This window comes from Lycorma delicatula, chromosome 2 (genome assembly GCF_047948215.1).
Source record: "Lycorma delicatula isolate Av1 chromosome 2, ASM4794821v1, whole genome shotgun sequence".
NCBI classification, from domain to species: domain Eukaryota; kingdom Metazoa; phylum Arthropoda; class Insecta; order Hemiptera; family Fulgoridae; genus Lycorma; species Lycorma delicatula.
In genome coordinates, this window is record NC_134456.1 from 4,998,903 (window position 1) to 5,014,779 (window position 15,877).

General features: G+C 29.1%; 1 protein-coding gene across 2 annotated transcripts in view; it reads right to left on the reverse strand.

The window, feature by feature from the left end:
- LOC142320103 (uncharacterized) overlaps window positions 1-15,877 on the reverse strand; it is a 157,604-nt gene that overhangs the window by 8,725 nt on the left and 133,002 nt on the right. Inside the window, exon 15 of one of the 2 annotated variants that reach the window (XM_075357781.1) lies at window positions 12,314-12,393. The exons of the other annotated variant lie outside the window; for it this stretch is intronic. Coding sequence (XP_075213896.1) covers window positions 12,351-12,393 — 43 coding nt within the window. The 3' untranslated portion in view covers window positions 12,314-12,350. The remainder of the gene's footprint in view (window positions 1-12,313; window positions 12,394-15,877) is intronic. 2 annotated transcript variants of the gene reach the window in all.

Below are 15,877 nucleotides of genomic sequence, written 5' to 3' on the forward strand. Positions count from 1 at the left end.
TTAAAGGTCAAATGTAAAGTTCAAAGTTAATCGAAAACACAGAAATTGATTTTCAATGAAGTTCCACTATATTTCAAAACGAAATTAAACCTTAAAATTAAAAAGTGAAAAAAACTAAGATAATGAAAGAAAAAAGTTTGAAAGCATAATTTTAAGCAAAATAATTACAAATTTCCTAAATATATGTGTGAGAAGACCCACCACCCTTCAAAACTACTGCAACCACTACACTGACTGAATGATCTTAATCCACCAGGTTAAATCATGAAGTTGTAACTTATAATGTTGTTGAAGTGGAAAGAGTAGTATATTTATCTATTTAAAACAATAAAGAAAATTTTATCAATGATTTATTTTCTAGAGAAACAAGTTTATGTTTATAACTTCTTAATGACAGATAAATTTTGTAACATATGAAAAATGGCAAACCTGATCGTGATTCTGAAAGCTTCTGGATGAAAGACAGAACATAAATCGTACAGTGTCTGTATTACCTAGTTCATGGGCCCTAGTAGATAGTCAGAAAATTTGATGTTCTGGAATCCAGAACTCTTAAAAAACTCTTTTATTTATGTTTCTGTGCGGTTTAATTTTATATAAAGGTTATAAATCAACTTAAAGTTAGAAAATATAATTTGTGGAAAACACATGAGAAAAAAATTGGGCATTTTCCAAAATCAATTTTTTTTTGCTAAAATCTTTAAATTAGGAAGTGTTTCTGAAACATATTTTCAGAAGCCCACAAAATTGAGAGGTTTTTAAAATCAAACAATTATTTTTTTTGGTTAATTTGAATTTTAAAAGAATATAATTCTATAAAAAACCTTTCAGTTATATGATCATAGCCCGTCTTAGAATGAATTTGCAAAAAAATATATATTGAAATATTTCTGTTCAAAGATTAATTTCTAGGTTCAGCAATAAATGATAAGAGTACTTACTTTATTATGTATCTCTCATACACAGTACTAAATGTTGCTTTGGGGATCATTATATAAACAAAATTTAGAAGGTTTTAGGCTACCAAAGAAAGCCATTGACAGGAATTAGAAATATAGAAGTATGAAACTTGCACTCAATCATTTAAAGATCTACAATTAATGACGGTTCCTTAATTGTTTATTTATGAAGCATCAAAATTAGAAGAAGGAATAAGTATGAGAGAGCAAAAAAAGATGTATAAGGTTTGTTTGCTTAAAATATGGTAATTCTACCTGACGGTAAACACATGTTTCAAAGATTGTTAACAGTCCTGGAGGAAGGAATGAAAGAGTATGGAATAAAAATAAATATAGGAAAAACTAAAGTAAAGCAAATAAACAACAAAAAAGATTTAATAATACTAAGGACAAGTGGAGGAAGAATAAAAAAAGTAAAAAATCACAGATATTTGGGGATTATGGTGACAGATAGCAATAGCACAGTAGAAATTAAAAAAAGGCAAAGGAAGTCTTCAGCAAGAATTATTACATAGTAAAAGTGTTTGGTGGACTTAGAGTTAAGAAAGAAATTAGCCAAATGCTGTGTTTAGTAGAGTATCTTGTTATATAGAAGTGACTGGTTAGGACACATGGAATCTAGACAATTTCATTGGAAGGGTCAATTGAAGAAGAAAGATGAAGTTAGTAGATGGGGTGAAGATTGGAAAGTAAAAGAGGATAAAGGAGAACGGGAACAGAAATGAATGGAGACAGTGGATGCAAAGAGACCTGCTCCCAAGTAGAACACCAGATGATGATGATGATGATGGGGCAATTTTTGGTAGACATTTTTTAAAAGAAATTTTGACGACTCAGAATTACAACACAAGAAATGAAGCAAATAGGTCTTTGAGAGTCCATTCAACATTATCTGAATGTAGGCCAACTTATGTTGGGCCAAAATTCATAGAAAAATTAAAACACAATACTGAAAACTGCAATGATAGAACATTTTTATAAAAGATAAAAGCAATTCGTAATTTGAGAAATGCTTTTACTCCATTGTAGAATTTTTCTTCCTTCTAAGTTAAATATAGGTTTAAGTCTGAAGGACTACACTTATGTTTACCTTTAGCCTCACCTTATATTCCATGAGTTGTCAGAAGTAGCTTTAAAAAAACTTTATTGATATATCAGTGACAGATTAGATGTCAGATAAGTCGTTTGGTTCCTATATCTGTACAGAAAAGCTACAATTTCTCAAGTTATTATGTGCACAATAAAAGATTTACAGAAATATAAATAACCACAGATCAGAATTAAATCTTCAGTTAAATAACTTGGATAGTAATAGATGGTATATATTTTGAGTATATGGATGTCAAAAAACTAATTGATTACTAGGAAAGGTAGTAAATCAACCTGGTCACTGAGAGTTTATGGTTTCATAAATCTACTACTTCTTTATACCTTTTTCCTTGAAAAATACAATAAGAAACTTTTACCTCTTCTCTAGCATCAAGTTAATAGCTTGTAAAAATCAGCAGGAAGTTTCTTCTTTATTGGGATTAAACGGCAAGTGCCAGCTCTTCCTCTCACACTGTCAAAGGACTTAATTCCTGTCCTAAGGTCACAGAAGTCAAACTAGCAATTGAGATGCCAATTGGATAAAATTTAATTCCTCTCCTAAAATCTAAAATTCTAATAAAGAAACCAGTAGAAAAGTAAGCAAGATTTTCCCAACATCTGAACAGACAATTAAGAAATATTAACAATATATTTCCAATCATTACAATATACATCTGTGATTACTATTTATTTACTTTTTTTTATTTGTTTGATCATTATCTCTTCTAAGGCAACGGGAGGAAAATCTTAGTATTTAAATATGTCTACATCCATTGTACATGTAGTAATATTTTTCAAATCTTGGGTTAAAGTCAGAAATTCCTTACACCAGCTGTAGTTGAATAGAGTATACAGAGTATATCACAAAGTTCTCCAACTTTCATAACTGATTCTACTCATGAAAATAATGGAAAAAGTTCATATAAACATATCACCCTCAAATGCTTCATTTTCAAGTTCCAGAACCATATCTGCAGTAGTTTCTGAGAAATATGGGGTGAAAACCAATAAACTGGGGTAAAAAAACACCCTGTTTTAAATGTTTGACAATAACTTTTTTAAACAGGTAATAAACACATAAACTGTTAAACAAAACTTGTAGAGAATTTAATTCTGAACAAAATGGTGTAAGATAAGTTGAATAAAAGAAAGAAAAGTTAGAAAAACATGAAATTTAGTTAGAAACAGTATATTACTACATTTTCAGAAAAGTACTTATTTAATGTAAACAAAAACCAGATTCTTTTTTGGTGATGTGAAAATTTGTAAAATAAAAATAAATAAAAATTACTTAAATAATAATTTTTTTTTTAATGACAGAAATACAATAAATTACTTAAAAAATTACTATTTCAAAGTTGGCAATATAATAAGAACAGCTGATCAATAATGCGGAATACTATAAAGTGTTTAAATCGCTATGTAAGGTACATTAAGTATATCAGATACCACAAACTGTACTGTCAGCAAATGTTTTCTGGGAATTATAGTTTGAATATGATTGATTTGACATTGAAGTAATGCCATACTAATTAACATCAGAGGAATGTGCTGATATTGTATTCATTTCTGTTGTGTGTAGTGCTACACAGCTGCTGCAGTAGAATACGAAATATATTTTCCAAATTGCAGGATTCTAGACCCCAAAATAATTAGCGTGACTTTTCACAATCTTCAAGCAACAGGTTCACTACTTAGTATTCCTACCAGCTAGGAACGATCTGTCCAACATGAGGCTGTTATCGATGAAATTATCAATGCAGTTCAGCACAGTCCAGATGACAGTACACAACGTCTTTCTAAGCAGATCAGAGTTTTCGCATTTCACTGTTTGGAAAACATTTAAACAAAACAAGTTTTATCCTTATTACAAACAACCAGTTCAACATCTACACCCAGGAGGTGGTCTGCTTTGCTTGGAGTTCTGCAACTGGTGGAATACAAATCGACAACTCTAAAGTATGTTTTGTTTGCTGATGAGGCAAATTTCACTCAAGATGTCATCAACAACTTACACAATCAGCATACAAGAGCATTAGTAAATCCCATGAAACAGCAGAAGAAAATTTTGAATACTGATTTAGCATCAATGTATGGTGCAGCCTTCTTCACAATCACCTGTTTGTACATTCATGTAACTTAACCGGTTTTAACCGGTTGCTGAGGTCTACTTCCACTATCTTCAAGAACTGCCACAGCTACATGAAGAAGTTCCTCGAGCACTGAGACGCAAAGTATACTTCCAGCATGATGGCATGTCTCCCCACTTCTCTAGTGCTGTTTCCACTCGCTTAAATCATTTCCCTGAGAAATGGATTGTGGAGATCTCCATATTCCTGGCCACCAAAATCACTTGCTCTAACACCTTTAGATTTTTATGTCTGGAGATGGATGAAAAATGTTGTGTGCAAAACAAAAATGCACTCTCGTGAGAAATTAATTGTCTGCATTATGGATGTAGCTGAGCAAGTATGTTAAGGACAGCTCTAAAGAACTAAAATGAGCAACAAAAGTAGTAGTACAGAAGCATGCCAAGAAATGTGTTGAAAATGGCAGGCATATTTTTGAACATTTACTATAAAGTAGTACGTATAATGAACTTTGGTCTAGAGTACAGTTTCTAAATAAAATTTGAATTTTTCTAACTTTTCTCTGTTTTATTTAATTTATCTTATACCATTTTGGTCAGAATTAAATTCACTACAAGTTTTATGTGTTTATTTTATGTGTTTACTCATATAACAAAGTTATTTTACATCACATCAACATAAAAAACAGAGATTTTACACTAATTTGTTTTTCACCCCGGATTTCTCAAAAAATACTGCAGATACAGTTCTGCGACCTATTTTATTCAATTTTTCAGGTTAAAAACCATAAGAAATCACTAATTCCGCCCCTTAATTAAAGTCCTAAAAATTTCAGTACAACCTTATTTCATTTGGGGTAGCTGAAATCTAAGCGACATCTTTCACTAACCGTAACTCAAAAATAAAGCATTTTTAGAACATATGTGTATTTTATGTGATCTTTCCCATTATTTTCATGAGCAGAATAGGTTATGGAAGTCTCAGGAGAACTTCGTGACGTATTTGTATAGTTACAATACTCAACAACAGAGTCCGGCTATAATTTATTCTAAAATCGTTGGTGTTTATCAAGGGAATAAATTAACTGAATGCAGCAATCCACGTGATTGTGTAAGCACAAATACAGAACTTTATTAAAGTGAATAAGAGTAAATAAATAAATTTATTTACTAGAAATAGTTTACTAGGATTGTTTGGAAAGTTCTTGGCATGACACAGAGATGGCACTAGTGTAACTAAATATATATATTTGACAAGTATGATCCTTCAGATGGCATACTGTGAAGCTTCAGCCCATGAGTTTAGTTGCTCATTCATGGCAACTGAGTAAAGAAAATTTTAAAAACGCAAAAATGTTAGATTCCATTTTAAAGGATACTTTCCCTTCATTATCAATGATAAAAGAGTGGGTTGCTGAATTTAAAAGCGGTTGAATATTCACTCAAGATGATAAATGTTCATGAAACCCAAAACCGGCAATAAATGTTGAAATCGATCACAAAAATGAACAATGCTGTATAAAATAATCACTGACTGAAGGTATGCAAGCTTGCTGACATTGCAAACATTTCAACTTACAGCTGAGACATTTTAATGCTACAGTTTATATGATGAAACATGAATTTGCCATTACGTGTCAAGAGGCTAAATATAAGTCCAAAAATTGGGTGGGAGCAGGTGAAACAGTTACAGTCATTGGGACCAGATGGAAAGCATGGCTATGATTTTTTGAGATTTTCATGGTGTCATATATTAGACTACCTAGCAAAAAGCAGGCCCATCATCAGGCTTCACTAGTGGACCAATTGAAGGGTGCTATTTAGGCTAAACATCCACATCTGACCAGAAAAAAAAGTGCTCTTTCACTACGTTAGTGCACCTGCACATACATATCAAATTATTGCTGCAAAATTCCAATGATCTATGCTTTGAAGTCCTTTCGCATGTACCATACTCACCAGATTTGGCTCCAAGCTATTATTTCCTCTTCCCAAACGTGAAGAAATAGTTTACTAGGCAAAGATTTAATTCAAATGATGAGGTCAAAACTGTGACAACCACATTTTATGCAGAGTTGGGCAAATCATATTATACTGATGTTATTAAAAAGTTAGAAAGTCATTGATCTAAATGTATTGAATTGCAAGTAATAAGTTGAAAAATATAAAAAATTTCTGAAAAATCTTGTGTTTTCTAAAAAATCTTGTATTATCAGGTTTGAAAACTTTCCAAATGTTCATGAGAATAGTTTCATGGTTTAAATTCATGTTAATTACTTAAATATAAACAAATAAAATAATGTCAAGGTAAATACATTACATTTTTAAAATTGTTATAAAATAACTCACAATTCAGAAACCGCTATTGAAAATTATTATATAAATATTGTTTATTAATGTATATAGACATAATAAATATTTAATAATGATGACAAGCTTAGCATTTTAATAAGGTGATTTAAAACACAACAATAGTTTAATTTTGTCAGAAACCATATCAATTTGTCCCATCCCATGAGAACTTGTCACCTAATAAAAACACCCAGAAATTTAACTTCACGAGCAACAAAAATATTATTATTATCATTAATGGGAATTCTATACTAACAAACAGTAATGTTTATCAACCTGAAAAAAGATAATCACAAACTTAATCAACTCTCAGACTGTGCCAAATTCTTCATTGCATTCACATTTCAATCCGTAATTTTTAATTCTGGCTGCCCGCTTCCGGGGTTGTTATTCATAACTTTAGCCCGTCTTAAAATATATTTTTGTCACTTTTAAAGACACTTGACTTTGACCTCACCATATGTCACTTTCAACAACACCTCTAACGTTTCAAAGGTAGTTTTGTCAGTCTCTACACAGAATCTGATATTAACATACTGCTCTAAATTTTGATCACTTATTTTTATACCAAACTTTAATCACAGATCTTTATTATATTTTGCGACAGCCAAAACTAGTAAATGACTTTACTGGCTTTTGTTTTACATAGATAAAATGTTAATAGTTAAAATAGATACATAAAAAAATCACAGTATCACCATATGGCCATTCTGTCAATTAAATTGTCACTCCTATATGTATATCATAAAAATAAAAATGACTCTTTGTAATTACTGTCAACTGCTTAAGTGCATGATAGTAATCTTAACATTCTATTTATTCTATTTTTTTAATATATATCTGATGACAAGAAATGTGGTTTAATTAATTTAGTATACTAAAATTTTCAATATTTTGTTCTGCATGAAATTTAACCCTCTGCATGTGGCTGGTTCAAACCAATTATACCACAGTTATATATGCCCTTTAAAAGGCAGTCCAGTAAATGTAAAAACTTCTTTAAACTTTCACAACCTACAACAAAATGGTATCAATCAATATGGTATCACCACCATATGTCACTCTATATTTGGCTTTCTGAAGGCACCAGAAATCTACGTCATTCCTTAATGTTTTCCTGGTATGGAAATCTTGTTCTTAAGAGTAATAATGCCAATTTGGAAATGATTTGTATCTCGTGTCAAGCTGTCTACAACCATCATTGGTTATGACACCCCCAGAATAACAAAAAAAATTAAAAAAATGTTTGTAAACAGAAAAAATAATGTTCTTTCAATGTACATTATACTACAAAATATGAATATTATTAATAAAAACATCATGGCAAGATTTCTATTGTAGGCACAAACAGAAATATGTAAAATGTATAAGGCATGTTTAAGTTACCGATACATACCAAAGCGATACAACATTTTTAAAAATTGCAATTTCTGCAATTTTTTTTTGTTTTTACTACTTTTATTTACAAAATTATACTCTTTAAATTTCCAACTTCTTTCCTGAATAAAAAATATCATTCTGAAGTTATATTAAAACCATAGTTCTAATATACTGCAATTAGTAATTACAAACAGAAACTACCATAAACACACCAGGTAAATATCAAGCTCAATGCAATCTTACCAGTTCACACAAAAAGTATTTTTTAAATCCATTGATTCAATGACAATAATTTAAACACTACCTAGTTAGGATCAGTATTATCAACTGAATTAAAATTCATTACAAGTAGTCTAGAGCTTTCAAGACAGATGTACAAATTTCAATAAATTATTTCCAAAATTTACCTGTTCACTTGTATGAGTTTTTATAGTTATAAATGTAATATTCTCATAGATCTCTCAATACTGTTCAGTGTGGCATTATCTATGAAAACTTCTTTGACCATCTGTTTTCAATGAAAACCTTATGGAAAATGCATACGTTCATTTCTTGAAAAATAATTTTCTAGTTGTTTTGGATGTACCATTAGAAACTTGATCGCAAATGATTTTCCAGCATGATGATGCAACACCAATTTTTTCTTTAGTAGTTAGAAATCACTTGAATGCTAATTTCTTAAACTAGATTGGACATGGTGAACCAATCGATTGGCCATTATGATCATCTGACTTAACACCATTTGATTACTGCATTTCGGGCCATATGAAAACAATAGTCTACCGACCAAAAGTTAATACTAAAGAAGAGTTACTCATTAAAATATGAAATGTTATTGAATTTATACAAAATGGCCTGAAGATGATATGGAAAGACACTGGAAATATTTTACCTGTGTATATTGTGAAGGAGGGAATTTCAAACAATAATTGTAACTGAGATTTGTTACTCTTTCAAATAAATTAAATTTAAATTTCACATATTTTTTTTGTTTTGCTACATTAAGAATAATTTTATTACTCTTAGGTACAGAATAATTCAATTTTCTGTCTATTTATCATCTGTTTCAATAAAAAACCAATTTTTTAAAAGTTTTTCTTTACTTTTTATCGACTGTATTTACAATAATTTTCTCAGAATTAAATTATCTACAAGTTTTGTTACTAAATCTTCCGCATTTATTAGTCATTTAACAAAGTTACTGTACTACAAATGTAAAAAAACTTCAACACAGAATTTTGTGTTTTACATTGGATATCTTAAAAAAACTACTGGAGTTCTGGGAACTGTTTTATCCTAATTCCTATCTCAAATTACATAAGAAACCAACTTTATTCCTTAATTTGGTTCCCAAAAATTACAGTAGGCCTTTTTTTTTATTAGAAGAGCTGAAATCCAGGTGAAATCTTTCACTAGTCATATCTCGAAAACAAAGCATTTCCAGACCTATGTTTATATGAACTTTTTTCATTATTTTCCTCAGTAGAAAATGTCCTGAAAATGTTCTACAATTCCTTGTGGGATACTTATATATATATATATATATATAATTTATTTATTTTTTGAATATTCAAATAATTCTTTAACATTTTAACCACTGTGTTAATAAAATTTAATAATATATGAAATATAAACCACCAAAACACAGTAATTAGGTAAGTTAAACTTAACATATTAATTTCCAATAATCTTTTTTTTATCTGTTTAGCCTCCGGGAATAACCGTTAGGTATTACTTCAGAGGATTAATGAGGATTATATGTATGAATGTAAGTGAAGTATAGTCTTGCACAGTCTCAGGTCGACCATTTCTGAGATATGTGATTAATTGAAACCCAACCACCAAAGAACACCTGTATCTGCGATCTAGTTTTCAAATCCGCATAAAAGTAACTGCCTTTACTACGATTTGAATGTTAGAACTCTCGACTTCAAAATTAGCTGATTTGCAGACATGTTCACCACTAAACCAACCCGGTGAGTCAATTTCCAATAACCTGTTTTCACGATACCCCACATCTTCAATTGTTGTTAAATTCTATATTTATTACATTAAAACATATTCTTTAATCATCTGTCATTTTTTTCTAGAATTATAACATTTTCTATTGTGAGATTTTTAATGATATTATAAGCACACATATAATTTTGCTGTTCAGTACTGGAATAAATTAATCAGTCTTTTCTTTTGTTCTACTGTTGTTATTCCCAACTGTTAGACGGTATTTTTATTATATTTTTAATTAAATCTTAAGTAGATAGTGTAGCTGACCATCTGTTAGAATCCAAACATAGTATTATAGATATAAAGAACAATTTAGAGATTTTGGAGATTTGTAACAATGATAAAAAAAGAATATAATCGAGAAATATTACATTTATAAATATAAACAAAAATATAAAATTATGAACCACCAGTTCACATTCGATGATGATTTAATTAAAAACATAATAAAATAGCAACAGGAGAACAAAGGAAAATATTAAGTTTTAAAGATTAATTTATTCCAGTACTGGAGAGCAAAATTACATGTATGCTTACAATATTCAAAATTTCACAACAGAAAATATAATTTTGGAAAAAATGACAAATCATTAAAAAATATGTTTTATGTAACAAATATAGAATCTAATACCAACCCTTTTCCATCAACTGCTCTCTTTTTAATACAGTTACATATTTAATATATTTCATGTTTTTTTATTGAAATAAATTAGAGCTATACTTATTTTTTGTGTTCAGTTAATACATTTTATTAATATTTTTTATAAAAAATAAAGATTACATCTATTTTTTTTTCTTAAAAAAAATATTAACTTTACAAATACAAACATAAATAATACATACTTATAAATGAAGAAGTAAATTTTGAAAATGATTCGTTTATATTGGCACATCTGTCTAGATAGCTGGCATAGTTGTAACCAATTTTAATTCAATTTTAACTTGTGACCAAAGTAATGCATTACCTGAGGTAATATTTAAGTAAATGATGATGAATCAATGGATTCGAAAAGTACTTATATAATTTAATAAGTTTACATTGAACTTACTATAAATGTTGTTTTTTGTTGTACATCATTCTGGAATTATATAAATTGAAAATCATATTCTTTATTAACAATTTTTTAAAGTAGGATTAATTGCAGTCATATTAAATTATACTTCTAATATTAACTATTCAAATAATTTCAATCGAATCATTTTAAATTTACAAAAAAAAAACTGTTACTTATTCAGCAATAGTAGAATAATACAAGTTTATTTTTAATTTATCCACTTTTAATAGACAACTAAAGATATCAATAAAATTGTACTTATTGTTCACTGAACACATTCAATAATTAGAAACAATTCTATCTTTTTGTAGAATTCAGAATGTCTCACAAGAAAAAAATAATAATTTTAGAATAAGTTCTAATATTGAAAATAGAAAAAACATCATAATAAGCATAACTCTGGAAATATGTTGTTACTTTGTGTAGATTACAACTAGTGAAAAATGTTGACCCAATTTCTGCTCACACAATAAATTGAGGCTACAATGAAATTCTTGGGAACAAATTATGAAGGAAAATTGTTGGTTTTATTGTTTTTTGTCTTTGTAAATAAAAGAGTCCTAGAACTTATCTCAAGTAGTATTATAGAAAATTAATGTCAAATCCCAACAACTGAAGTCGGTAAACATTATTTTTTAAGTTTGATGCAAAACAAATAAAACCTTGTAAAAAAATTTTAGAGGATTTATTTCTGAAAAAAGTGAATATAATAGTCAATTGAAAATAAATAAATTTTAGGAAATAAACTTTCACTTAAAATAAATCAGATCAAATCATGAAAAAAATATTATTTTAAACCAAATCAAAAGTGTTTTGATACAAAAAATATATAAATAGAAGATATTTTAAGTTATAATGATTTAATTAAATGACAAGTCGATTCACAGATTCCAGGCACGAATTGAAATGTTAAAATCTGCCACCTGCAAAGGGTTAATAGGAAAATATATTGAATAATTTAGTTACTGTGTGGATTACAGAAACAAAAAGTACCACTATAATTGAAAGGTTTTCCATAAAAGTTACATTTAATTTCATTAATTTTAGTTTTCCATAAAAACCTCTGTAAAAGAGTAAATAACATAAAGATTCAGATAATTACAAAGTTGTTAAAAATTAATTAATTAAATCATAAAAGCTAAAAATAATCATCAAAAAAGCTACATAAAATTATTTTATTAAAAGACTATAATACTATCATGCAAAATAACTAACTTAGAATACCCAAAAAGTAATAATAGTGCCAAAAATTATCACAAAAAAGGATATATATATATACTGAAATACAAATGAAAAAAATCCACACAATAATTAAACAATCAAAATTATATTATAACAGAACAAAAAAAAATTAATTAACCACGAAAATCAATTAAATAACTCACCACATTTTGCATTTTACAAAATTCAGAGCAGTATCTGTCAATCACTCTGTAACATCCATCCGAATCTTCCTTCAACTTTTCTACAACGAACATAAATTCTTATAGCTTAAGATAAAAATTTATTACGATCAAAAAAAAATTTTAAATAAATCATCAACATTAAGATATAAGTATGTATGATTACATGACAAAAGATTTCAATTACATCTATTCTTACCCTCAAAAATATTTGTGCATTTTTTTTAAGGAATTACCAGAAAAATATTAAAAATATTTTAATTACCTGAAAATTCTAATTAATAATAAAATAAATAAAATCAACTAAAAAAAATCTGAAAAATGGTTTCCACAGGAGATGAAAATTTATAAACAAACTATATAGACTAAACCAAACTGTTAGTAACAATTGAAGGTGAAAAAAATAAAATATAAAAAATAATCAGAAGAGAAATAAGACAAGGATTAAATATCATTATTTATGGGATTTGGATATCAAAACTGATACTGAAGATTAAATAAATCTTCATTCTTCTGTTAGTGAAGATTTTTAAATACATCTTCATCTTCTGATCAGTAAATAATAATACATTATATAGATCGTAAAATAAATGGATAGATATACTACTCCACAAGAAGCTACCACAGTAATTTCCTGGAAAGATCAAGGAATATTATCATAAAACAATGATCAGAACAGCTTTATGAAATATACAATTAATTATAAAATAAAAAATAGATGTGATTACAGAACGTATTAATTATTTATAATGAAATGTTATTGTAATTACATGAAGATAATCAATATCAAAATAACTAGAAAACAATTCACAATTCAGGAGTTAATGAAAATTACTGCAGCAAATATTTACACAAATTTAGAACGAGATGCATAAAATTCAAGATTTTTTAAATTAACTATTATTTGAATATTCATTGAAAGACTAATATTGTTCCTGCAAAAGAAAAATCTTTTATTATATTTTAAATAAATTGGTAGAAAGATTTCTTAAATGAAACAGTAATTTATTAAATTGGAGATAAAATGATGAAGTCCTTTCTAGTAAGTTAAAATATTGTGTTCGTCACATATAAACAGTTCTATTGTCTGGTTTGATAGAGGTAATTATTATTTTTTTTAAATAGGTGATTATTCTTTTTGGTTAAAGACTGCACATTCATAAATACACAAATAAAGTTACAGCTGCACCTTAAGGGCGCCAAAACGATCTGATAGTCCATTTTTGTTCCTTGAAAACTCATTTTAACTTTTTGACCAAGCCCCAAGAGATGTTATTATTTTGGGATTACATGTAAGCATAAAGGGTGGTCTTTTGGAAAATTCTCAGCCTCACAAAGAAAACGCAAGATTAGTCAGAATTTTATTTTTTATTTTTCAACCTTGTCACCTTGCAATTCGATACATTTAGATCAATGACTTTCCAATTTTTTAATGCCATCAGTAAAATGTGATTTGTTCGAACCTGAAAAATTTTCAACCGTCTCAGTATTGACCTCATCATTTGCAGTAAATCTTTATCAAGCGAACAATTTCTTTAAGTTTTGGAAGAAGTAATCATTGGTAGCCAAATACTGCGCATGAAGAAGTACTTCGAAGTATAGGTCACAGAATTTTGCAGTAACATCTCAAAATGTATGTGCAGGCAATGTGGATGAAAGAGCAGTTCATCTTTGGCCAGATGTGGACACTACAATCAGTCTTGTAGTGAAGTTTGATACTATCCTTAATAATGATGGCAATTTTAATATTTTATTATAGAGCTTCAAAGCAAAACAGTGCAGTTTAATTTTTTATGTTGCAAATGAAATCAATCTGATCAACCCAAGAGAATTTATAATCTAATAATACAGCCAGAAATTTTGCTTTATGACAACAGAAAAATACCACAGTTGTTTTTCTGAACAATGCAATTGGCTGATTATATCTCTGCTGCAGCATACAATTGGTCTTTTTTCATGCAAGCAGAAAAATCAGTTTATAAACTGCCATAGTAATTAATAACTTTCAATAGGTACACTTCTTTTGTGAAACAACAGTACAAGCTTTATATACACGGGACCAAACACTAAGAAGATAAATTAATTTAAAAAAGAATGTTTTATTTAATTCCAGGAAATTAAAAAAAATTAGTAATTTGTAATAAAATCAAAATCAGGATCAGTTGAAAACTGCCATGACTGTTTATCTGAAATTGATAAGTTAAAAATCTTAAAAAAAAAAATACTATAACAAGTTCTTAATGTAGTGATCAATTATCTAGCTAACATTGCAATCATAATTATATAATTTATATTATTACTGAGCCTCCTGCAAAACATTATTAAATATTTTATAAAATGGGATACATACATATCTTAAATTTATAAGAACTTGGTGACCAAAAACAATTAGATGATGTAAAAGTTATGCCACGCCGACATCTGTGAAGGAGATGGGGGAAACATATATAGCTAAGTAAAGCAGTTTAAAGGTTTCAGTCATCATGATGTTGGTCAGATCATGCTTTTGCAATAGAAGCATTCTATAACATAACCGTTCCGCTACTTAACGCAACAAGCTTTTTATGACATACTGTCATCGAAAGAGTGGAAAGGTACCCACACTCCATAAAATTGAATTGAATTGGGTCAGACAATTCAGAACTAATGCATCCATTTGCAACAAGAAGCCAACTGGTCGCTCTTGAACTGTGCGAATCCTGGAAAATGTACAGAGTGGTAAAAGCATTTCAGCATAGTTCTCAGCTCTCCACTCATCTCATGCCACATAACAGATACAATCCACAAGGACGTGATGCACTGTCAGTTAGCAATCTTAGCGAGCACAAACCGGTGGATCTGTTTGTCATCAGATATTCATGAGAGAGCAATGTGTCTTATTTGCAAATGGCAGATAATAACCTCTCATGGTAGCATCCCATTCACTATGCCACTTATCATGAACCACCTTCTTCAGGAAGGGGGAAAAGTCAGCAGAAGTGACACAATTGATGAAAGGAGGTTGTAAACAAGCCTCCTTTGCTAGTGGGTTGGTGATTTAGAGGATTCGTGTAGAGTGACAGAACTTCAAGCCAAACAACATAACAAGGTCTGGTCAACTTCAGCAGTTATTAACAGGCTTCTGATAAATTTGTCATGATTTCAATGTTACAAAGAGAGGAATAAAAATATTAAACTGGAAAATTCTTCTGAAATTGAACTGAATATAACCAGAATTACATTTTAAAATAACCCAGTCCTGATGTTAAGCTCTGAAACCCAGCATTTAAAGAGTTTTGTTATGGAAATAATTTCATTCTTACTTTTCAACTATTGGAACACAGAATTACTGTAATAAGGGATATTTTAACGGGTACCTTGTATTTTTCCATTTCTCAACGCACTGAGAAACAATCTGCCCTGAGCTCAAAACCAGGACACAACTCTTTATCACTCTCACTCACTCTCTCTCTCTCTTTCTCTCTCTCTCTGTCTCTCTCTCTCTCTCTCTCTCTCTCTCTCTCTCTCTCTCTCTCTCTCTCTCTCTGCATGTGTGTGTATGGTGTC